The following is a 24,845-nucleotide window of genomic DNA, read 5'->3' on the forward strand; positions in this document are numbered from 1 at the left end:
TTCATTCTTTAAATTTTCCTTTTCTCAAGAACAACCAAGAAGACTAAGAAGTCCACATGTAAAAAAAACTATCCCTGTTTTTATTGTAAGAATTGGGCATGGAAACAAGTGCTAGATATCAGAAAAGCTCATGATTTGTTGTTATCCTTGATTTTCTGTCACACGGTAATTGAACAGCAGTCCGCTGGCTCAAATAGAAAGAAGAAACTCTTTGAGGAGTAAGTAATGAGAGAATGCCGAGCACGCTATTCGTGCCACCATGAACTGACTGACAAGAAAAGGCTTTCTTGTTACAGGTAGAGGTAAATATACTCCCCACTTAAACAGAGTATCTTTATGTTGTTTGACACAATAAAGGGGAAACTCATGTCTCTGCATTGATCTGTAAGTTGTGACTTTCTGACCAATCCACAAACATAATAGAAGGAAGAAAATGAACCTTCAATGGGCGCTAAAGCTCACATAACAACAGCCAGGTTACTGAGGTACAGTTTGCAGGTGTCATTAGTCACTTCTACCTGCTATTTCTGGTGCAATATCGTCATGATGAGGAGGCAACAGAGATGCTTTAAAATGAACAGTTCATGTACTGTACACCTGGCGTTCTCCCAGATTGCTCATCATCATGACAGCAGATGAGCTCTTAATGAGTGTGCACTGGGCACGGCAGGTGTTGTAGACGCTCCTGCAGTATACAGGGTTTGAACTGCTGGAGGAGGAAGCTCACAATATGCGATAAATGACCATAAGGAAAGCAGTGCACGTTTTGAAAAAGAAGGTGCCACATAATCTTTTAGTCTAGTCCTCTCGTACACATTCATCAACAGGCTTGAGTTTAAGATGCACAAACTGTTCCACCCAAAAGAAAAGACTAAAGCCGAGCTGTTGAGCGTAACACCTCCCGTTTCTTTCTCCTGATGATCGTTAAGTAGAATTAAATCTGAAAGCTCTCCGATCTCTCTCTTCTTGTCTGCTCCCTGTGCTGCTGTAACAATTGATCGTCTCCTGCAGGATCAATTAAACCCTCTAACTCTCATTATCTAGAGAAACTTAATGTATAGAGCTTACATTACACCAAGTAAACAAAGGTTGGTTTAATAAATCTGTCATGCTATTCACCTACCTCTAGCACCTTAAATGGTCTTCAGGCGGGGCACTGGTGGCGCAGTGGTTAGTGCGTGTGCCCCATGCATGGAGGCTGTAGTCCTCCAAGTGGCTGCTTTCCCGCATGTCATTCTTTCTCCCTGATTTCAGACTGTCCTATCTCTCCAATAAATGCCCAAAAATAAAAAATAGGTCTTCAGTCGCCCACAGATTCAGGATCCTGTATGTCCAACAAATGTTGTGGCTGCAGGTTTTAGCAGCAAACTTCCTAAAACAGACGGACCATGATTTACTGACTGGTGTGTAGATGGTGAAATTGAATTTTTAGGCACTTTCATGTCAGTCCTCGTGTATTTTTCCTCTAGAGAAAAAGGACAAAATATCCACCACAATGGGCCTTGTCATACGCCTGGCTCGAAGTGTCATCACAAGCAGCAACAGAGGCGACTGCAGGTTATGGTTCAAAAGAGCATCTTAATTTATCACACTGATCTGTGTGAATAAGTGGCCAGTGGCTTTGGTTTTATTTGGTTAACTTTTGGCTGAAAAATAGCTGATTACACAAATAGCTCTGGGTTTAAAAATTGGTAACACAGCCTCATATGTGACCACTTTTGGACCCTCGTTCACAAAAGCAGAATCCATCCAACACATATTAAATAAAACCCAGCCTTTGCTGACAGGCTTTCTAGTATTTCTGTAGCTCTAAAGTATCAGCATGCCAAGTTCCTTATCTTACAATAAAAATGCCTGATTTTCCCACCAATCCTGCAGACTAATTAATTAGTTCATCACCTCGAGGGGTGGTCTGTCACTCCGTCTTTGTGGAAAATCGGAACATAAACTCGGAGGAAGGTTGTATTTCGCACACAGCTGGGGACTCTGAGATTCTAGTTATCCTTTTATTGGCTGACAGGAGGGAGAGAGAGAGATAGAGAGAGAGAGAGAGAGAGTGAGAGAGAGAGAGAGAAACATGCTCTGAGGTTTCACCCCTCACAAATTCTCGGAGAGTCTCTGGGGGACAGCTGGTGTGATAGCTGGCTACAGGCTGTGTGACACCCACTTTTTATTGGTGCACGATTAAGTGCTGAGCTGGGAATGACTTTGGGCAAAGAGCCTCATCATTCCTGAGGAGCAGGACTCCCCTTAACCTTGATTTAAGTCACAGTATTGTTTATATTTTAACCTTTATAGAACCAGGTAGACCTCAGAGATGTCCCTTTTTTCCCACATTCTTTTAAAAGGACCATGCAATCAAGACAAGAGGCTTTTTTCTTTTCTTACGAGATGGAACATATTGTTTTTAGAGCCCCAGGGTTTTAAGATTTAAACACTTTCAGTCTAGCTAACTGGCAGGGTATGCACTTTGGACCCATGCCACTTGAATCCAGTTTAAACCTTTCAAACTTTCCTCAGTCACTCCTGCAGACTTCACCTTTTCCCCTGTCCTGGCACGTCATTACTGTTTTTTTATCTACCTGCTGAAGGTTTCTCTTGACCAGCCATGTGGACCGCCACACTGTCCTAAACTACTTCCCTGACAGACATCTCATCCCATTCCACTTGTTCAGGTGACAGAGCAGACCCTTAGCTCAAACCGTGTCAACTTCCTATGTCGAAGTCTTATGGACCTGTGGCCTGAGAGCGAATATGGCTGAATGAAAAGGTCTGAAAAGTGTATGACTAAGGGACCCAAGGGATCCAGGGAGCCTCTAAATGTGAGTCTCGGTATGATGTCACTACAAAGATATGAAAGAGATCGAAGGGAGATGAGTGATAATGAAAAGACCAAACACAAAATTACTGACACAAAAACAACCATAAAGAAAGCAAAGCCGATAATTCACAAGATAGACAACCACTTTTAGAGACCATTTAACTTAAAGGAGCAGTATGTAACTCTGCCACCTAGTGTTTAATAGTGGTACTGCAGTCCACATTCAAAAAAGTAGAGAGAGCTGTCTCCCCCGTCCCCTCCTCCATAGAGTCGATGTGCTAGCATGTTGCCATGTCACAGACACTGAAGCTTCAGTGTTTATCCAGCTCTGCGTGGGTCTGTAAACCTTTCTGTGTTCTAACCTCTCTCCATTTTTCAAAAGCATCTCCAATATTGATCCTAGTTTGAGCACGTTTCTGCTCGTGGAGCTTATTAGAAACATGCAGAGGCTTTTTAGGTCGAGTACAATCACTTCTATCTGAACCACTTCTCTTGCCCGCTTCCATCTAATTTATTCTTATTTCCTCTAATCCTTTACTAAACTTAACTACAGCTTTCAGTCCCTTCCATTTAATCATGATCATTTAATCATGATGTGAACACGGCTCCGACAAACTGTGCATGCTTCTCACTCATTGTAGACAGTCATGACTTTACAGAGGATACTCGATTTCTGCTTTATTAATGCGTAAAATGTCAAACTTTCTTCCTTTAACATTCTTACATTTCATAATAAAAAACACAAACATCTTCTGTCTTCAGAGTCTCATGTCTCGTTTGGATTGCCACAAAAAAGAAACTCCAAATTAACCCAAATAAATGTTTCCTACTCTCCAAAACTTTAAAAGGACTTAAGTAGCTCCTTGGAGAGAAGAAGCAAAGCTTTTCTTCATATGGGAGTTTTTATTTTTTCGTCTTTTTGTATGAAATGATCTTTTAAAAAGCAGTTGTGATCGGTAATATGAAGTCACAGTGTTCCCAAACAGGAGGAAGTTTAGTGAAACTGTGTGTTGGTCACTGTGCTGCCCCCTCATTACGCTTGGCAGCAGTGTATGCACTCAGAACCTCTGCAGCTGTAGCAGCTCTTGGACAGCTGACATATTCTCCCCGTGTTTCTCTCTCTCTCTCTCTCTCTCTCTCTCTCTCTCTCTCTCTCTCTCAGATTGTCTGCCTCACTCCAACCTCTCATGCCAGCTGCCACCGCTGCTCCGTCTGATTCAGCAGATATGCCGTGCAGATTGAAATCCTCTTAAATTAGCTAAGTATAATGCCTCCTCTAAAAGAGCTCCGTTTGGATATGCTGCCACCACATTGCACCTTTTTATATGGCAATCAGTGAAATTAGCCCGAGGGTGAAGGCACTCTGCAGCTCCTCTAAAAACTCTGACCTAGCTGTGGCTCTTAGCCGTGGGGCAACAAACATTTGGCTCTGAAGTGGGAATGAAAGGACCTAAATTTAACCAGGTAGCAGCTCAGTCTTTTATGAAAATATACCGTGAAGTAAACACCCAAAAATGTGTTTTCTGCTGGTTGGTTTCTGCACATTTTTGGACAGAAATGAAGGCATTTTCCTGACTGTCGATGCTGCTTGGCCTGAATAAGTGAGTCCCACCTACGTGTGGCCACCACCACAGACATCTATAACCACTGTCTCAGAGCCATCACCACCCACCTCTACCTGCAGAAATCAGAGAGAGAGGAGAGCTGAGGCGTTAACAGCACTGAATCCACCTGGAGCTGCCTGGTGTCAGTATCAGGCTTCATACTAGCTCTGCGACTCTTTTTAAAATCTTTACAGGGAAAAATCAGATTTTGGTTTCATAAACTTACACACAATGAAAATCTCAGTATGTTTGGTTCGGTTAAAACAAGGTTTGTTTGCGCTGGTGTAAAAGCTGTTGATGAAACCCTGGTGTAGACCAAGCAGCTGTACTGAGACCACTTGAGTTGTTGAGTCATTTCCCTTATGTATTTTTCAGACTCTGGTGTGGTTTGTTTGTTTGTTCCCTTATTTTCACGATAACAGTGAAAGAGTTGGTTTCACTATAGCTTAAATGTCAGATGAGCAGACAAGTTGTAGACCACATATTTGAAAGAGAAAACGACAAGCTCAGCGGACGTGCGTTAGCCGGTGTATGCCCATCTTTGTTTTTTTGTTGAAGACTTTCAACTCTAATTTAGCATCCTTTAAAATAATTGTAACCTGTGTCAATGCAATGACATTAAAGTGAAGCGCTTCTCATCCATCTTCTTGTTGTGTGGTCATTCATTAGAGATTTCCAGCACAAATTTTAAAAGGCTAAGCCTTAAAGGTGGGATTGTGGGTACAGATATGAGTATGATATTCAGTAGAACGGCTTTCTGTCAGGGTAGCGCGAGAAGACACAAAGTGCTGTCCCATTTCAATTTGTACCATTTCGAGCTCTCTTCCTTTATTCTCCCCACAGGCCACGCCCCTACACACCTGTCCCCAGGTCACCTGACCAGACTGACGGCAGACTAATGCTGCATTTATGTGGTGTTGGACAAATCGGAATAACGAGTTTCCGAGTTGTAAAATGCACATGAACACCTGCTCAAGTCGAATGACAACTCGGAAACTCGGAAAATAATGAAGTGCCCGACTTCCCGACTAGACGTCAGAATCGTCATCAAAATATGTTTTGTTAAAGTTAACATACTTTTAATTAATTCAGGTATTGCACATCAACTTTTTGCTCAAATATAACCTGTAACAGTGACATTTCACATTTCGCTATTGTTACAACATTCCGACTTTCCGAACTGAAATCACATGAACACAGTGAAGTCGGAAGAACAACTTCCCAACTCGGAAACTTGGACCACCCAAGCAGCACCTGAATGCAGCATTAACACAACAACAATGGTAGGGCTTTCACACATGCAGAAAACTACTGAAATACTCCAAATATTTCCAGGCAAACAGCCAAATTTTTCGCTCTGACTTCACCCAGAGTTTCTCCTGCCAGACCCCTAGTATTTTTTCCACAGTATGTCCGAGGCAGCTGATGTGAGACTGCTGCAGGACATTATCCAGAGAATTCACCTCGAGCCAATAGGAGGGGAGAATGACGTTTTTATCTTGTGACTGGAGTCACAGGATCTGGCAGGTCTGCCCATGACTGCTACCATCGCTGTGCACGTAATCAAACAGCTGCATTATGTTTTCTGTTTGTCAGCTCTTTTATTGAGCCACACATAGCATTGATATGAAGTCATATATTCTCATTATAGCGTCGTATAGCGGACTCTGCTGCTCAATCTACTTCTGAGTCTTTTTTACATCACGTTTTACCTCAAGAGACCCCCCGACCCCCCCTCCCGTCTGACAGGGATAATCTCCCGCTATGAGGTGCATGTGTGAACAGCCAGTAAGGAGAATATCCGGAGCAATCCTCCTGAAATGATCTAGATATTTGCATATGTGAAAACGTCTACAGAAACATGATTGACAGGTACAGAGACATCAAAAAGGGATTTAACCTTTAGAAGAAAATGATGTCACATCCTCCCTAATCATTGTGGCCACGTCTCAAATTATGTAAAACAAAACAAAACTAATTAATATAAACGATCAGCTTTTCCCTGTTCTGTGATGTTTCAGAACAGTTTTTTTACATGTCAGCATCTGAATTTCAGCTGTTTGATGTCACAGCAGACAAAGGTGTTTACTGACGGACCTCTACTTAATTACAAATCACTCACAATTCTCATTCAGCGAGGAAATATGACCCACGTTCTGAAGTGTGAAATTAAACCAGGACATTGTCTTTTAGGAGATCATCAGTTTCTGAAGAAGAAGCTTCTGAAGGCTCAATCAGCCACATCTCAGGTGTTGTCATGAAGCCACTTTAGACGGAGATTTAAAGGAGGGCTGTAGAGAGCAGAACGGAGGAGGGGCGGGTGATATAAAAAGGCTGTCAGAGTTATATTTCTCGACACTATCAGGGTGTGTTTGTGAAGCGTTACGGCTCTGTGAATGACATCATTCAGGAGTCCCGGGCCATCACACGGGAACATAAACCTCAGAGCATCTGGTTGTTGAGTGTGTGTGTGCATAAATCCAATCTGTTAAAGAGATGGAGCACTCTGGTTACTGTGCTGCACACACACATGATGCAGAGACGTGTAAGGCTCACATGTTACACAGGATGAAAGAAGGAAAAGAGTCTTTTTTCTTAAGATTGTAAAAATGTGTTGGAGCTGAGCAAGAACATCCGTGATCTGAACAAAGCGGCATCCCCGTTTCTGAAAAATGAAGCCGATGCAGGAGAGGCTAGAGACTGGCTGCAGAAGAACCCGAAGTTGCCCGGTAGTGTTGTAGTGAAGACCACACTAACCGAGACCAAGATGTACCCGAGACCAGAGTGATCCAAGACCGAGGCAAGACCAAAAACAAACCAGAACATGCAGGCCGTCAAACACAGCACAGAGGGAGTCAAGATGGCTGTGGTTGAGGAGAGAGGAGAGTTGTGGAGGGATTCAGACGCAAGCTTTACTTTTACTTCACTCAAGTGCAGGCCCGGTTCTAGAAGAACATGACTCAGGGTCCTGGAGAGGTAGTCTACTGATTGTGACATAACTGTTGAACAGTTAAACTCAAAAGGCCTGCTTACGTCTTATATTAGGTTCATACCACTTTAAGAAGAGGGGGTTTACATTTTGAAACAGGCTACAATTTACTGAAGTAACAGTAAATAAAATGTTAGTTATTGTTGCTTTAGGAGGTAATGGTGAGCATTTAGAGATATAAAATAAAATGTGGTCATTGTTGCTTTAAATTACAATGAATGAGTGTAACCTTTATTAAACTAAGGGGGGATTTTCTCTGCACCGAGAGCATAAAAACAAGTGACAAAAGATGTTAAACCATATACAGGACAGCACGTACAAACTTAACCATAAAAAGAAATAAAGCATCACATGATTGCTTGAGGGATTTCAAGAAGCAGGTTCAGTAAAGTGCAGAGTGCCAAGTTCATTCTGTATGATCAGAGTTTGTTGAGCAGCTGAATACTGTGTAGTACAAAGGAAGCGACGTCTCTTCTCTTCATCCTGGTCTTTCTGTACCTGCACCCTGAAGTCAAGAGTTCATACTCAGACCAAAGGGGGTGCAGAGGGTCTGCTGTGATCTTGTTGGCTAGACTCAGGGTGTACCGGTCTGTCAGGTAAGATATGCTGCACAGTTGCTTTAACCTCCGTGGGCCCTCCCCATGTGAATTGGCTCCAGAAAGCGTTCCCCTCTAACCCCCACACGGGCAGCATTAGAATACATCCATCTTGGTGCATAGTGGTTGGTTCGTACCCCATGTGCAGAGACTGTGGTCCTCTTCCCACATGTCTTCCCTTCTCTCTCTCTCTCTTCCCTACTCTATCTACTGTTCAAATAAAGACAAAAACCCGAAACTACTAAATCTTAACAACTAAAATAAACAAAATAATTTGTCTTTCCTCAGCTGACCTGGCCCTGAAAGAGGAAGTTGTCAGGTGTTACTTGAGCAGGTGTGTGTGTTTGTTGGCTGCACTGGGGCTCTTGTTTTTCAATGTGTTAATATTACGCCCACACACACACACACACACACACACACACACACACACACACACACACACACACACACACACACACACACACATACACACACACACACACACAGACCAACACATCACATTTAAAAAGACCTAAAAGAGGGACATTCTCCCAACAGCTCACCTTTTTGTTTTGCATTCATACAAATGTTTTAATATTCAAATTGGTCTGAGTAGAACATTTTCCATTTTCTCCATTACAAGAGTTATTCCCACCCACACACACACACACACACACACACACACACACACACACACACTCACTCACTCACTCACACACACACACACACACACACACACACACACACACGCACTCTCCGTGAACGCAGCAGCCGAACCCCCTCCATACATTACTTTTAATCTCATAATTTCTCTTTACCTCGACTGGTCACTTAAATCTGAGCTTGAAGGCAGAAATTATATGCAGAGAATCACATAATACATCCTAAAGTTTGAACAAATCTACTTACAACTTTTCTTCTGATTATAAAATCGGAGCTCAAGGCGACTGATTAGTTTCTTCTTGTTCTTCTTTGCTCTCACAGAAAGTGTGTATCTCATCCCACCCTCACTCTATAAGCTGATATATACTGTATATATGAAGGCTGGATATGGACAGAGGGTATTTGAAGAAGTTCCTCTTCACAGCTGGTTATTAAAGCCGACATGGCTGTGAGACACTGTTCACTTTTTTTGCGGGACACAGAGGGACAGTCTTCTCATGAAGATTGTGCTTTTTTAAAAATTAACTTGCTATTAATTACACACGGGCCTGCAGTGGATATGCATATGACATATAATTACAGCGTTTCACTCCTACCAGGTCTGTTCTGGCATGATGGAGTGCTTCATACACTACAGCACCATCTGTTAAACTCACCGCCAGGGCTTTCATAGCTTGTAGTCTACTGCCCCCTAGAGGTTACACGTTTGAACTGCAGCGAGTATTATTTGAAAATGTTTTATTAGGAATCTGTTTGACTAAAAGACACCAACTGGAGAATAAAGTTTATATAACTTTAAATCAATCTGTTATGCTAATGGAAACATCCCCCCGTTCAGAATTCCAATAGATTGTTAATTAAATCTACTTAATTCAACTGACCTTTACCAAAAAATACAAGACACATCAGTGATTTTCAGAGAGATGGGAGATCGCGAGGAGGTGTTAGGGGGGGTCACAAATACTTGGACGGAAGTGGGGGCGAAATTGAACCAAAATTAAAATCAACTTACTAATAACATCATTACATGTCTTTGTAGATGATATTGATCTCTACATAACCAAATTAGTGTTCCTTTTCTAAGAAAATCGTTCAATGTTATAAAAAACACCCAACAAAACTTCATACTGATTAACGAGGGTTTGTTACTAATATGACTGTTGATCATTGTTGGGACACAATTTATAAAAGAGTGATTACAAAAAAATATTTAAAAAAAAACATGACTTTTAATTGTTAATAAAATAAGAAAAAATATAAAGAAGCTGTTTATTTAATTTTTGATATTTGCAATGTAAAATGAATTCATGAAAATGTATGCTTTATGTAGATCCACATTGCAAAGTTTGGAACCCCTGAGATAGATTACAAACTCTACCTGCAGAGGGCAGCATTACACTTATCAGTCTACAGCCTGCCGGAATTCTTTTAGAAGAAGAAGAAACTTCGTGCGCGAAAGTTGGTGAATGAAGTTTGGTCCTTACGGCTCTCCGTCCTACGTCACTGAATGTTGACGTGTGGATAACCTGTGTCGTTAGCAGCACAGTGGTGGATAGTTGATTAAAGTACAAGACAACTGACTGTAACTATAAACGTATAAAGAGCAACAATGGCGGCGGACTGGGAGGAGATTCGTCGTCTTGCTGCAGACTTTCAGAGAGCGCAGTTTACTGACACAATTCAAAGGTACAAGCAGCTGTTAGCCACTGAGCTAATGAAGCTAACATGAAACTTTCATTCAGATAGATGGGATTTAATCCTTTCTACTGACAGCTGTCTTTACCAGTATTAAAGACATTTAATGTTTGATTATTCCCGCAGGCTGTCTGAGAGGAATTGTATTGAAATCATCACGAAGCTGGTGCAGGACAAGAAGCTGGATGTGGTGCACACACTGGACGGGAAAGAGTTCATAACTCCTGCACAGATCAGCAGAGAGATCCGAGACGAACTCTACGTGCATGGAGGTCAGATCAACACCAGATTAAAACCCATACACACAAATATTATACCTTCATAAACAAGCAGAACTCATCAGCACTGTTTGAAGATAGAACAGATGTTTATTGACATGTGCACAGGTACAGGACAGTACAGGTCTGAGTCAGCTCCTACAAAACAAAGTTAAAATTATACATAAAATAGAATAGCATTATAAGAAAAAAAAGAGTAGAAAAGTACAAAAAAAATAAACAAGGTGTAGTAACAGCTAAGTCAATTAAAATAAACTAATAATTTAATACAGAAGTTATACACTGTATTAAAGCAAAGATATAATACAAAAAAATAACAAAGGGGAACACTGTACAATGAAATGAAAATATAAATAAGTTTTCTACATCTCTTATTGCACCTGAGGTTATTGCACACATATTTTTCACATTATATAACTGCACAGTTTTTAGTTTTTAAGGTTAATATTGCACACTTGTATTGCACTGTGAGGTGGTCAGCTGTCCATTTAGTCTGTGAGGTGTGGGGTGAACTACTTCCTTCCCATCTTAATGTCCTGTGCTACAAGCCTCACGGCATGAGATGCTTTTTATCTATTTCTATGATTGAAGTACTATACTGGATGGTAACAGTGAACACACACTCTCATTCTGTTTCTCAGGGCGGATCAACATTGTGGACCTCCAGCAGGTATGTTTCAAAAAGTAACATTTTTGCTTTGACCAACTGTGTCTGTGTCTTGTTCCTATATCATTCAGATTCAGACGACTTTATTTATCCCAGAAGGTTTTTTTTCACTTTCACAGCCTTGTGAGTCTTATTAAAAGAAATCGACACAAACTCAGGAAACAAACAGCCTGATAGCTGAAGGAATAAAAGAGTTCATAAAGAATATATATATATATTGTATATACAGGGCTTTAAATTCACTTTTTTGATCACCAGCCAACATGGCTAGTAGATTTTTAAAGTTACCAGCCAACCAGATTTTCCGAAATTTACGAGCCACTCATGACCTGACAGCCATTTAGAATTTAAAGTCCTCGTTTTCTTCTTCCTCCTTCATCTTCATTGTCCCCTGTGTCTGCAGCAGCCTTCCTTTTTTTTTTGCTCTTCTGGTTTCTTAACTCCTGACAAACACTCAAACGTCCCATCATGTCTTTCCACGTTTCCTTTTCAGATTATCAACGTGGATTGGGTCCATGTGGAAAGTAGAGCAAACGACATCGTCAAGTCTGACAAAGGGGTTCAGCTCGTACTGGGACAACTTGTTGATAAGTGAGTGACACTGTAACCACATCAGTGTAACCCAGTAAGAAACAGGCCTTCACATCTTCAGCTGTTCATGCTGTTATATAGTCAGACGTTACATAGAGGATATAGAAATGTGAACGTTGACGTCTGTGTATCTATAGACATAGATTTACTTTATTGATCCCAAACTGGGGAATTGTGGTGTTACAGCAGCAGGTTAACAGATCAAATAAAACAATATAAGAATAAGTATAAGGAAGGTAAGGTAATAAGTACTAAAAATATTTTAAAAAAACAAATGAGAATAAGAAGAAATATATACATCAATGATTTGACTTAACATTACTTCTAGTCTAAATATGAAAAATTCAGAGCTGTGCAATCACTGATTTGTGTGTTAAAGTGTAAGAGTGTAGACAGCTGAAACTATGAACTAAAATGACGAGTGGGCAGACAAATTAGGTTAACTTAAGTGTAAGAGTAATGTGTAAACTTTTACAATTTACACAATACGCAGAGTAGATTACACAATGAAAAGACAGAGATGATCATGATGACAGTTCTCTGCTTGCTAAAGGTGAGCTGTTGTAGAGAGTTATGGTCTTTGGTATGAATGTCTATATGTATTTGCTATGACACTTTTCTATATGTCAACTGGATTCTGAAAAATATGTCAATTTAAAAAAAGGTGATTCAGAGTGAGTGCTGAGTTAACCTGTTGATAATGTGTTGATGGTTGCAGTACGTACCTGGACCGGCTGGCTGAGGAGGTGAACGACAAACTGCAGGAGGCCGGTCTGATCAGTATATCAGAGCTGTGTAAGAGCTACGACCTCCCCGGAGACTTCTTATCCGAGGTGAGCCACTCTGCACCCTCATTCAGTACCAGCATGTGTTCATCCCTCACGTCAAAATGTAACATATTTGTATTTGGACGTTCTTCTTGTCGTAGGTTTCTGTTAACTGTGTGTCACGTTGTCTTGATGTTTTCCTCAGGAGCTGTCAAAGCGCCTCGGGAAGCTCATCCAGGGAGAGATGGACCAGTACAATAGAGGGGTCATATTTACTCCAGCTTTTGTTGCTCGCCACAAGGCCAGGATACGGGGGCTTTTCAGCGCCATCACGAGGTGAGCAGTGTCATATTTACACATCTGGCCTCGAGCGAGGGAGGGGGGAGTCACCAAGAGCAGATTGCAGCAGTTAGTGGAAACCAAAAGTTCCTCATCCTTCGCTCCAGGTATCTGCTCCGTCTCAAGGTCTAGTGTAAAATCCGGTGTAGAGGACGCACTTTTAATACCTTTTTTATTATCTTAAAAGTTGGCTGCGTCCTTTATACCAGTGAGACCAATATACCGGTGTAGGTACCAGATGTGCTCGGGTGTTCAGATTGACTCGGGGTCCTCCGCCTACTAGGGAAGTCACACAATATGATCGGAGAGTTTATAGTTTTCACGGTTTCGTCGGGTCTTTGAGCTCAACAGTGACCGCCCACTGACGATAGGACATTTAATTCGGCACCAAAACGACATAAAAAACTGAAAAAACACAAGACTGTGTACATGACTTTCATCAGAAGTAAAGGAACTACACCTCCCACAATCCATTGCGTATTATAGCGTTTCTCCTTAAAAGTAACTTTTGTCGTTATAGTTTTTATACCATTAATACGAATGTTGTACTATCTTGTAGTTTGTGTTGTGGAAAATATAAACTAGGTTATTAAGCTAGTACATTTCATGTGACCTAACTGACCAGCTAGCCTGCTAGCGGGACTTAGCTGTTCGCATACGGCGTAGAGGGGCGGGAAACATTGCCATGGTAACAGCAAGCTCAACCAATCAGAAACTCTATGATCGTGGGATGTGTAGTTCTATGCCCTGATATCGCAAATAAATCTTATATTGTATGACGTCACTGGCAGGCGCAGGACCCCGAGTCGATCTGAACAGCTGAGCACATCTGGTACCTACACCGGTATAAAATGCTGACACCCGTGCCGTCGTTACTGAGAGGGCAGCTGCCACCATCCCCCACTGCACGCCACCTGAAATGTTTCTACTTGAATTGGCCTCGGTTCATTGCTTGCTACCTGTGAGGAAACCTGGTTGGCAGCGCCACTTTTTAGCATCTTTTCTCCGTCATGAGGTCATAAAGGTGCATTTTAAGAAAACAGTGGAATATTGTTCAGTGAGTAAAGCTTGTGGAGTTCTGGACCGATTGAAAGATTCCTCAACTGAAGTCAACGAGTGATCAGTGAAGGTGGGCAGCATGACTCGCCTGCTTCATATCTGTCACCGCAGGCTGAGAGCTGAACTACCGTAGTGTAGCTAGTAGGAGTTCAGACTCCATGAAGAGGAAACAGATGATACTAAGAGATGGTACAGCATGATATACGTACAGCTAGACTTGTTCTGCTTTTGTCTGCTGATTTCTTACAGCAGGACTGAACGCACTGCAGGGTCAGAGTCTTTTAACTTTGTGAATGAACTCTGTCCTCAAACTGTGCTTCTCATCTCTCATGCACCCTCCTCCGTCTGAACAGTTTTATTATAACGGATTAAAACACGTTTCAGGGATTTATCAGAGTCCAACTTGTCTGAGCGAAGCTGAGAATGTAGTTCAGAGAGGTTTAGAGGAGATTACCAAACACGTCTTGCACCATGTCAAAAGCTCTTCTAATGTTTCACTTCATGCTCTCCTCCTGCAGACCGACCCCCGTGAGCAGCATGATCGGAACGTTTGGATTCCAGGAGCATCTTCTCTACTGTGAGGAAACTGCTTTGACTTTACGATAACACTGTTTTACACCGAACAAAAATATGAACACAACACTTTAGTTTATGCTCTGATATCCAACATCATGAGGGGAAATCAAAGATCTAAAGCTCAAACCAAAGACTGTTCACTTTATGGTGAATACACCGTTTCTACCTGACCTATGCAGTAATCATGCTGTCCAATCAGCAACTTGATGTGCCGCACCTGTCAGGTGGATGGATAATCTCAGCAAACACAGATTTAAACTTGGAAAGTAGGGAAATAATTTGATGCCTGACTTGATGTCATATTGGTCATCACATGGGGGGCAGTAACAGTGATGTTTCACACTTCTTCTTAGTAGCGTCCACGCTGTTTGTTGTTGATGTCACAACATTCAGACTTTTAGAAATTGGAGGAGTAGTTGAATGCAGCGTAAGACTCCCACAATGCCAACAAGTATCTCTCGTGTTTGACATGAAAACAAGTCAGAGTTTGTTAAAGAGGTGACTAAATTGATTTGGCAAAACAAATAAACATCGACCCCTGACATCAGGTCATGTCTGTAAACATGGCCGACGTTGAACCGATTCAGTGGTGCATCACTAATATTAACTCAAATGTAAAAATAGAGATATTGGCTGTAAAGCCGTGCTTATAAAACTTCAGTGTACATACAGACTTACATTGTAGTTACCATGGATTAACACTTTACTAAACAAGTTACAGCTGTTAGAAACATTGAGTGAAGAGTATCAGTTTGAAAGATACTGTAACATAGTAGAAGTGTTTGATTAGATGTATTTCTTTATGACTCTCTCTCTCTCTCTCTCTCTCTCTCTCTATTGCTCCCTCTCTCTCTCTATCTCTCCCTCTCTTTCTCTCTCTCTCTAACCCTCTCTCTCTCTCCCCCCTCGCTCCCTCTCTCTCTCTCTCTCGCTCGCTCCCTCTCTCTCTCTATCTCTCCCTGTCTCTTTATCTCTCTCTCTAACCCTCTCGCTCTCTCCCTCTCTCTCTCTCTCCCTCTCTCTCTCTCTCTCTCTCAGCCGTCCTGGAGGAGTTGGTGAACACTGGACGCCTCAAAGGAAGTGTGGTTGGAGGTCGACAGGACAAAGCGGTGTACATCCCTGACATTTACTCTAAAACACAAAACACCTGGGTGGACTCCTTCCTGCAGCAGAACGGATACTTAGGTACGACCTTCTGAAGTTATTGATGTCATTTCCAATATTACTTTTGTTGAGGAGGGTTTCCCTCGGCAGCGGTACATAAAGTTTCTCTGAGGAGTTAATGTTTCTCTCCACCACGTCGGGGGTAGAGTGTTTTAATCATCAAAGAGAAATCATGAAATGACAGATATAAGGAAAGCTTCTACTGTTTCATCATGGTTAAAGTTGTGGTCAGGGTATTTAGTTCATGTGTGTGTGTGCAGAGTTTGATTCGTTGGTCAGACTAGGGATCCCGGACCCCCCCAGCTACATCAAGAAGCGCTTCAAGGCCAACAAGCTGCTGTTCCTCCGAGCCGCCTGCGTGGGTCAGACTCTGGTGGACCAGGTGGAAGCATCTGTGGAGGAAGCAGTCAACTCCTCCACGTGGACTGACATACAGGTACACACACACACACACACACACACACACACACACACACACACACACACACACACACACACACACACACACACACACACACACACACACACACACACACACACAACAAGCAGAGGAGAATAGACAATACAAAACAAAACAAGCGTAGGACAGCAATGACAAAATACAAAAATACTACAACTAGCAATGACATTACAAAACTATACGAAATACATAAAGGCTACAAGAAGTGAAAGAAGCAGTAGAGAGAGAGAGAGAAGGGGAGGGTGATATTGTGCTTTGTAAGGTGGACTTGAGAGGGAGAAGAGAGAGTTGAGCAGTGTGTATGGTATGTGTTGAATATGTTGATGTGAGTATTCAAGTTGTGTGTGAGTGTGTAATGATTACACTGATTTCACATTTGACAATCACCTGACCACACCTCCTTCCAACTGTGACCTGCCCCCTCCACCCCAGCATCCACCTGTCGACTCCCACTGGGGGAGGTTTAAGATGTCATCCCATCACTCCTCAAATTTCTTCATGTAAAGTAAAGCTGTGAGGAGTGATGAGGTCGGAGCCCTATGTTCTGCTGCTGTAATAAATATATCATAAAGAAATACCAACGTGAGTCGTCTGGATGTTCTCATTCTCGTTTCGATCTGTTGCAGCCGATTCTGCCCAGCTGCCTTTCAGCCGAGGACGTGGGGATACTGATAAACCAGGCTATGAGAAACACGAATGTTCAGACGGCAGCCCGAGTGCTGGGAGGGACGGTGGTCGTCAGCGAGAAGTTCATCAGTAACTGTCTGTCTGTGTTTGATGAAGGCATGCAGCAGAAGGCTCAGAAGGTAGATCATCCTTTAACAAACAACATCATGCAGAGAGTCGAGCGGTGTGACGCCTTGAAACACTTTGAAGTACACTTTTGTTTTTTTTCTGATTGGTCTCTCAGGAGGTGAAGAACAATCCAGTGTTTTTGATATCTGAAGACGATCTGAAGCAGTCGTCCATGCTGACGGAGAGCTCAGCACTTTCTAAAAAGGAGAAGAGAGAAGCAGAGCGCAGGAAGAAGGCTACAGGTTGGTTAACTCCTCCCTCCCCCCCCAGAAAAAAATCAAATCTAGAGAAGAAACTAGACTTGCTTTATTTTCTTCTTCAGATAGATGTCTGACCTTGTGTTCAGCCTAAAGAAGAATCCTAGTCCTCACTCACCTTTTTAAACTTTCTTGCTCAATTTGAAATAGAAATGAGCTTGGGGGGTGGGGGGGGGATTCCGGAGAGGCTGCATAATGAACCTCGAGCTCACAAGCTGACTATAATCCTGCGTCTCGTTAAATAAAAAACAGTGTTGTGACTTTAAACTCTAAGAAAGCAGCATTCTGCATGTGTCTCATGTCCGTCTGACACTCAGCACTTCATCAGGTTCATGAACTTAAAGGAAAGAATTAATGTTTGAGGCTTTTTCTTTTTTTTTAACAGAATTTTGACTGACATCTTTAAGGCTTGAGAACAGACCTATTGTTAGTGTAACCTTTGATTTCTGCATGTGGAATAAAAAGCAATCAAACATCTCGTTTGATATCAGTCGTGCATTTTTTGCTGAAAAAACGTCATACAGTGGGGAGCAGCTCAGGTCAGCCGTTTTCACATCTGCACTCCTGAAAATATCTAGATAGGGCAATGAATCCTGGCTCTGAATCTCACATAAACACCTGTGATGTTTGACTCTGAGTTTTCTTGGATTATAAATCATCTGACGGCTGTTTTGTCTCCCAGAGGGCAGCGGCAGCGTTAAATCAGGCGGGGGAGGAAACGCCAGGGAGTACCGGATCCGTAAAACCAAGAAGAAAGGGAGGAAGGACGAAGACAGTGACGAGGAGACGGGACCTTCACAGCAAAGTAAGAGTGTCTCCACGTGCACATTAACTCTGTTCACTGAGCTGTTTTACTGTAACAGGAGTTTAATGGCTGGTTGGCCACAAAGCTCTGCTCTGTGCTGTTAAAGCCTTTCTTTTTAGAACTGTAGTATCCCTTTGAGACTAATTAGCCTGTGTTTTACCTCCGCTAAGATCGCAGCAAACAGACTGCAGCCCCCTTTATGGGCCAGGAGGAGATTGTCGCAGTTTTAGAGGAGAGAGTGAGCGACTGCCCCGAAGAAATCCTCTCAGAGCTGGCAGAGCATTTAGTCAGGTAAGTAGCTGCAGCAGCATGTTCTCTGTTATCACACAGAATAAAGTGTAGTCTCTTAACTGTGCATGTCTCTGCAGGCCTCTGAATAAAGCCTATCAGGAGGTGCTGCGAGCCGTGTTCATGTCCTCCAGTAGCTCTCCGTCAGGGGCCAACAAGAAGAAGAGCATGAAGGAGCTTCAGGAGGAGATCACCAACCTCTACAACAACATCCGACTCTTTGAGAAGGGGACCAAGTTCTTCTCTGGTAAATGCTGCTCCGCTAACCACTGTGCAAATATGACAGATCAGTGCTACCTTGAGTTTTAAAACCCTTTAAAGATGGAGCTAATAGCTTTGTCCTCACAATATGAAATATAGACTTATACTAACATAATGATGCTCAATCATCAGTTCTAGGCCTCCATACATGTGTGGTGGTGACTGTGTCTGCAGAGACTCTGTCCTCTGACTGGATTTTCAAGTTCTGGTTTGTTTGGGTTGACTCTGGCATTTCTGGGAGGGGGAGCTGGTGTGTTTCCTCCAGACAATGACAGCATAGCGGCAAAATATATTTTGGGGGCATTTTAGCCTTTATTGGATAGGACGGCTGAAGAGGGACAGGAAATTGCCGTTGCAATGAGGATTAAAGCCTCCTTACACGGGGGCACGCGACATAACCGCCAGGCTATCCGGCGCCCCTTAAAGCAGCAAATATGATGGAAGGGGAGGTAACGGCAAATAACAGAAAATATAATCACAGTTAGGCTAAACACGAGCGGACAAAGCTCGTTCCAAAACCAGGATGAACTTTGTGTTTGCTTTTACCAAGCCCGACGAGCCCAGGAGGAGGGGCAACAGTTAGAATGTTGTTTTTACAAGCTGATAGATCGTTTCTACTGACTCCACCTTTTAAAAAAACAGGTGCCGCCTTTCACGGCTTAAACAGGTGTTTTAACCTTTGCCTTAATTTTTAAATTTTGGGGTCTGAATGACCGATGGCTTATACAGTACATCTTTACATTCCTCCAGTGTGCCTCAGCAGGAAGCAGTGAGACGGGCTGTAAGAGCAGCAGGATTATTGTGCTTAACATGTTTGTTTGTTGATAGAAAAGACAGGGAGTATACAGAGAGGTCTTTTTGTTAAAGAAGGAGATCCTATTTGAAAGCAGCAGTAGCATCAGTCTCTCAGAAGTTGCACATCACCATTAACAAATACACTAATGTAAGGGCACAACACTGTCTCTTCATTTCCCTTCGTTGTATTATGTACTTGTTTGGACGTTTGGTGTACATTCAGTCAGCTGCATGTTGCATGCAGTCATCCATTGGCCTAAAATTCTTGGATTCAGAGGTAACTTGATGTTAATTCTTTTGATCTCGCAGATGAAACTCAGGTCCTGATTGCCAAACACGTCCTGAAGACCCTGTGCGCAGACGTCACCAACATCCTGGTGAACTTCCTGGCTGCTGACCTGATGATGTCCGTGGAGAATCCCGGCAGCATCACCACCGAGGTGAGAGAAAAAAAGAAGTGTGTGTGAGTGTGAGTGTGAGTGTGAGTGTGTGAGTGAGTGAGTGAGTGAGTGAGTGTGTGTGTGTGTGTGTGTGTGTGTGTGTGTGTGTGTCCTCAGGCGGGGAGGAGATCTCTTTAAATCACGTTCGAGTTAATTAGGACTCCATGTTTGAGAGATGCTCTGTGGGAGTTGTTAGAGTCCCTGATGTGTCGCCTCAGGTCAGAGTGAAGATCGTGGGTAAGCTGTCGGAGGAGACCAGAGGACCTCTCATGAAGCTGCACAACAGTCTGAACGGCAAAGTGAGTCCTGTTAAGTTACATCACCAGCTGCTCCCTGAAGCAGTGACACAGCAAACCTGATCACGCTCTGTTCCTCACAGACTATCGAAGACTTCATGACCAACATCGAGAGCTGTGCAGAGGTGTGCGGCTTCATGCTGAAGAAGGGAGACAAGAAGAAGGAGAGGTAATGACGCAGCTCAGTTTTCATTCTGGGTGTCTTTTTTTCTTTTGCTTACCTGTAGTTTGTCTTTAGAGTATTTCTTTCACCAGAGTCCTAAATCTTTCATCCTAAATGACTTGGGATAATTCATAAGATTGTTTAAACCAGCAGTGGAAAAAGAACAGGCTGTGATGAACGCTATATAAAGCAACTCAAAGCATGTCAACGAGGTGTGAAACAATGCGATGAAGATATAAGAAATTGGATGACTTTAAAGTAAAAAATGGAATCTGTTCTTTTTGCCCCGTCTGTTGACTTTAAAAAATGAGTCCCAGGTTTAAAAGTGCCCACATATCCTGGATATTGTGACACCCAGAGAAAACAGGACTGTAACTGTATTTCTGTAGATTGAACGTGTGTCTCTGTGTGTCATGCAGACAGGCGCTGTTCGTGCACCGCCAGGCTCTCACTGAGCAGCTGAAGGAGACGGAGGATCCCGCTCTGGTCCTCCACCTGACCAGCGTGCTGCTGTTTCAGGCCAGCACCCAGTGCATGCTGCACGCTCCAGGACGCTGCGTGCCCCAGATCATCGGCACCCTCACAGGCCGAATACCCGCGGTAAGTCCGACCCTCAGAGTTATCAGAACAACTCAGTCATGTGGGGCTGGAAGCTGTGAGTGCTCAGTTTGTTGTTTTTACATAATCTAGAGGTGGGGTTAAATACCTGCTGCTTCTCTGCAACAGCACAAAGGTGAGGTAACCTGTAACTCCACCTCACTAGTGTTCATGTATTTTTATAAACAGAGGTTCAGACTGAGCCCACTGAAGCAAAGTTTTACCTAAAGCTGCACAATTCAGAATAAACACATCGCTAAAGTCTGAATTTATCACAGTTATTCAAACAAAACACTTTTGATGTCGTCAATCAAAGCTTTCTCACTCAGCATGTGAACATTTCACCATTTGTACGGAGGCCTGAGTATAATGTTCATGCTTTCACACCTTTGTGGTGCAGTCAGATGAAGCTAAAGCTAAGCTAACAGCTACCCTCAGATTTATTAGTGCCAATTTAGTGAAGGAAAAAAATCTGTTTTTCAGTTTTATTCCAGATGCAGGAGGGACATGTTGTAAACACAGGTGTTGTATAAAACATGAAGAACAGCAGTCATACAAACTGACCTGAAGTATTATCGTATGATGAACAATGTTAGCTAACTCACATATTTTTCTCCTATCATGCAGGCCTAGTTCTAACAAAATGTTTGACATGTAAGTTTGATTCAAACAACTGAAGGTTAAAGGTCTGTTCTTAAATTCATCATGATAATAGAAGATAAACCTTCTGATGATTGAGTGAAGATATTAATCAACCGTCCAGTCAAACACTCCCAAATGTTTTCTGGAGATTTTTTGCTGAAGGCAAACTGATTTTTAAGTTTGGTTTTTGAGTATGACACAAAAACCAGTACAACACTAAATAACTTTTAATGAATAAGATTTTCTCAAAGCCCTGACGTTAACTTAGCCACATCTCCATCAGGACTATGAAATGATTCCTGATGTAGCCTCCTTACAGCACTTACAGGAGCAACAAACTGAATGAAATGATAAAGTGATCTTACTATATGATCAGACATTAAGGAAACATGCTATGTTGAAGTGCTGGCTTCTCTGACAACAATGCAGCAGTCAGTATGTCCTCCTTCTAACTTTAGATTCTGGTCCTGAATGCTCTGGATTTGTTTGGATCAGAGAAGTAACCTAAGCGAAGAAACGTGCTCAAACTAGGATCAATATTGGAGATGCTTTTGAAAAATGGAGAGAGGTTAGAACACAGAAAGGTTTACAGACCAATGCAGAGCTGGATAAACACTGAAGCTTCAGTGTCTGCCCCATGACAACCATCAAATCTAGAGAGGAGAGACAGCTCCTGTCATGTTTTTAATTTGTCTGCAGTACCACTTTTAAACACTAGGTGTCAGAGTTACATATTGCTCTTTTTTAAGGACGGAGAAACAGAAATGTTCAGGAGGATCAGCCCTAAGTCGGTCGTAATACTCCTTTATTTGTGCTTCAGTGTGGTCTTTATGCTTCAGCAAATGTTGTCGTCAGACTGCTCCATCTCAGGATTGTTTACATCTTGTCTACAGACGCGACAGCTGTGTGTTATCTCCATCTGCTGCCGGCAGTCTCAGAGTAAGACAGCGTTTGTTTGGTTAAGTTAAACTGCTGAACGTTTGTGTGTGTGTGTGTGTGTGTGTGTGTGTGTGTGTGTGTGTGTGTGTGTGTGTGTGTGTCTGTGTCTGTGTGTGTCTGTGTGTGTGTGTGTGTGTGTGGTTGCAGGAGCATCAGCAGCTGCTGTCTGCCTACCAGAGCCTAGTGGTGAAGCAGCTGGTGAGCCAGAGTCAGAACAGGAAGCAGGAAGAGGCCGGGGACAACGAGGAGGAGAAGGACGAAGAGGAGGAGGGAGGGAGTGTCCGCATGCAGCTCATGAACCTGACCCCACAGGTCAAAGAGCTGGTGCTGTCCCAGAAGAAGGCGTCCGTCACAGAGGAGTGAACGTGGCACAGAGTAGAGGAATGAATGTCTTAAATGTTCATATGAATACTAATAACTCTGCGAGGTCAGATGTTATTACTGTATTTATGTGATGGATCAGTGTGGACGTAATTCTAAATGATGAAAGTTAAATTCCTGTGTGGGATGTCTCCCTCTTAATCTAATTTAAGCCAATTAACCCTCAATGAGGGTTCGATATCCATGAATTCATTAAACTCTCCTCTTCCTCATCACGCGTTTGAGTCATTGTTTGGTAAGATTGAAATGATTTCTGTGCCTTTAATCCCCGATAACAAAATGAGCCTGAAGGAAGAATGCACGGGAGTGGGACGAGATTTTTTGGTTTTGGATCGGCTTCGAGTGCAGGGTTTATTCTCCAACACGCTCTGCAGCTGAGCAGCTGTGAGGCAAGATCCCTGAAGTCACAGCTGAAAGAAGTGAAGTGAACCTCGAGTTGAGAATATATTAATTCAAAGGATTGGAATGTTTACAGCTGTCACAAAACAACTTTATAACAAAACAGAGCAGACTAAATGTTTGAGAATATGATTTTACATTTCATTAATCTTCATCCAGTGTGTATGAAAACCTTACTGAGACACTCGTGAGTTGTTTATCTCTCTCTTGTGGCTTTTTATGGTACTTGTATTTATTAACACAACAGACCATTTGGACAAAGTGTAATTCTCATTTCAAACACCAGGGGGCGCCAGACACTGAAGTAATTTTACAGAAAACCACAGAGGATTATTTTGATCCAGTTTGAGGGCCAGAAAAAGACCTGACATTTTCTACATTTGAACTCCAGCTATATTTAGATCAAACCGTAACTATGGTAACAAAATCTAAGACACGACACACACACACACACACACACACACACACACACACAAAACAGAGATGAACTACATGATCTGAACTGTGCTGATGTATTTAAGATGTTTTAACACTTACTCACCTGCAGACACAACTATGGAAGCCTGTTTCCATCAGTATGATAAAGAGTGAAAAATGTCCCTCTAGCTCCAGACAAGATGAGGGTGTGTGTGTGAACAGTTAACCCGTCAGAGAGAGCCCCACTCGTGGGGAAAGACGTCAAGAAACGGGGACCCCATGGCAGGGAGAGTGAGTGAATAGTATACCCGCCAGAGAGGCCTCCTAGAGCAGATAGGAGTGAAGAAAGGAGTTCCTCTAGCTCCAGAGAGGATGAGGGTGTGTGTGTGTGTGAACAGTTTACTCGTCAGAGAGACCCACTCAAAAGAAGTCAAGAAACGGGGACCCCATGGCAGGGAGTGTGAGTGAAGCTAAGCATCAATGATTTAAAAAAAGAAGCTTTTTTTAAGTCAAAACTTTGAGATGAAAAGTTTAAATTATGAGATAAAATAAAATAATGAGGGGTGCTGATGGCCTAGCGGTTAGGTTGTGCCCCATGTACAGAGGCTGTAGTCCTACAAGGGGGGCAGCAGGGGCTCAAGTCCAACCTGTGGCTCCTTTCCCACATCTCAGTCCCTGATCTCTCTCTAGTTTCCTACTCTATTTGTCCCGTCAAATAAAGGCTTAAAGAGCTGAGATAGTGCTGTTATGATTTTGTATTCCACGATAATGAAAACAAGATCATCAAAATTAAACGATGAGCCGCATGGCGTGTTGCTCTCATATTGTTTTTGTAGATTTTATAACGTGGTAAATGTTTCAAAGTGTTTGTTGTTATATTTTGGCCGCAAGAGTTCATCCCCTCTATCTCAGAAACACAGCTAATTTATTTAGATGTATTTATTTTTTAACTATATATTTATATTTGTATGTATTTTTTCATGCATTGCTTGTTTTTCAAAGTGTTCCGAGTGTTTAAGTTTGGTAAAAACATGTGAAGAAGATGTGTTTAATCATTGTGATCTCAATATCAGTCATAATAATCGTGATTAGGATTTTTGCCAAATTCTAGTAGCCCTACTT

General features: G+C 42.4%; 1 protein-coding gene across 1 annotated transcript; it reads left to right on the top strand.

The window, feature by feature from the left end:
- The first annotated feature begins 10,128 nt into the window (after positions 1-10,128).
- Positions 10,129-23,119, top strand: ufl1 (UFM1-specific ligase 1). The gene is made up of 19 exons (XM_061052680.1): positions 10,129-10,338; positions 10,474-10,619; positions 11,267-11,295; positions 11,786-11,883; positions 12,602-12,716; positions 12,856-12,986; positions 14,567-14,625; positions 15,663-15,809; positions 16,049-16,224; positions 16,875-17,054; positions 17,159-17,285; positions 17,983-18,105; positions 18,276-18,396; positions 18,474-18,640; positions 19,759-19,889; positions 20,108-20,188; positions 20,269-20,354; positions 20,768-20,948; positions 22,674-23,119. Exons 1-19 carry the CDS (start codon positions 10,262-10,264, stop codon positions 22,887-22,889), a joined length of 2,391 nt encoding a protein of 796 aa, XP_060908663.1. The 5' UTR covers positions 10,129-10,261; the 3' UTR covers positions 22,890-23,119.
- The last annotated feature ends 1,726 nt before the right edge of the window (positions 23,120-24,845 follow it).

The sequence above is a fragment of the Labrus mixtus genome, chromosome 12, assembly GCF_963584025.1.
Source record: "Labrus mixtus chromosome 12, fLabMix1.1, whole genome shotgun sequence".
Taxonomy (NCBI): domain Eukaryota; kingdom Metazoa; phylum Chordata; class Actinopteri; order Labriformes; family Labridae; genus Labrus; species Labrus mixtus.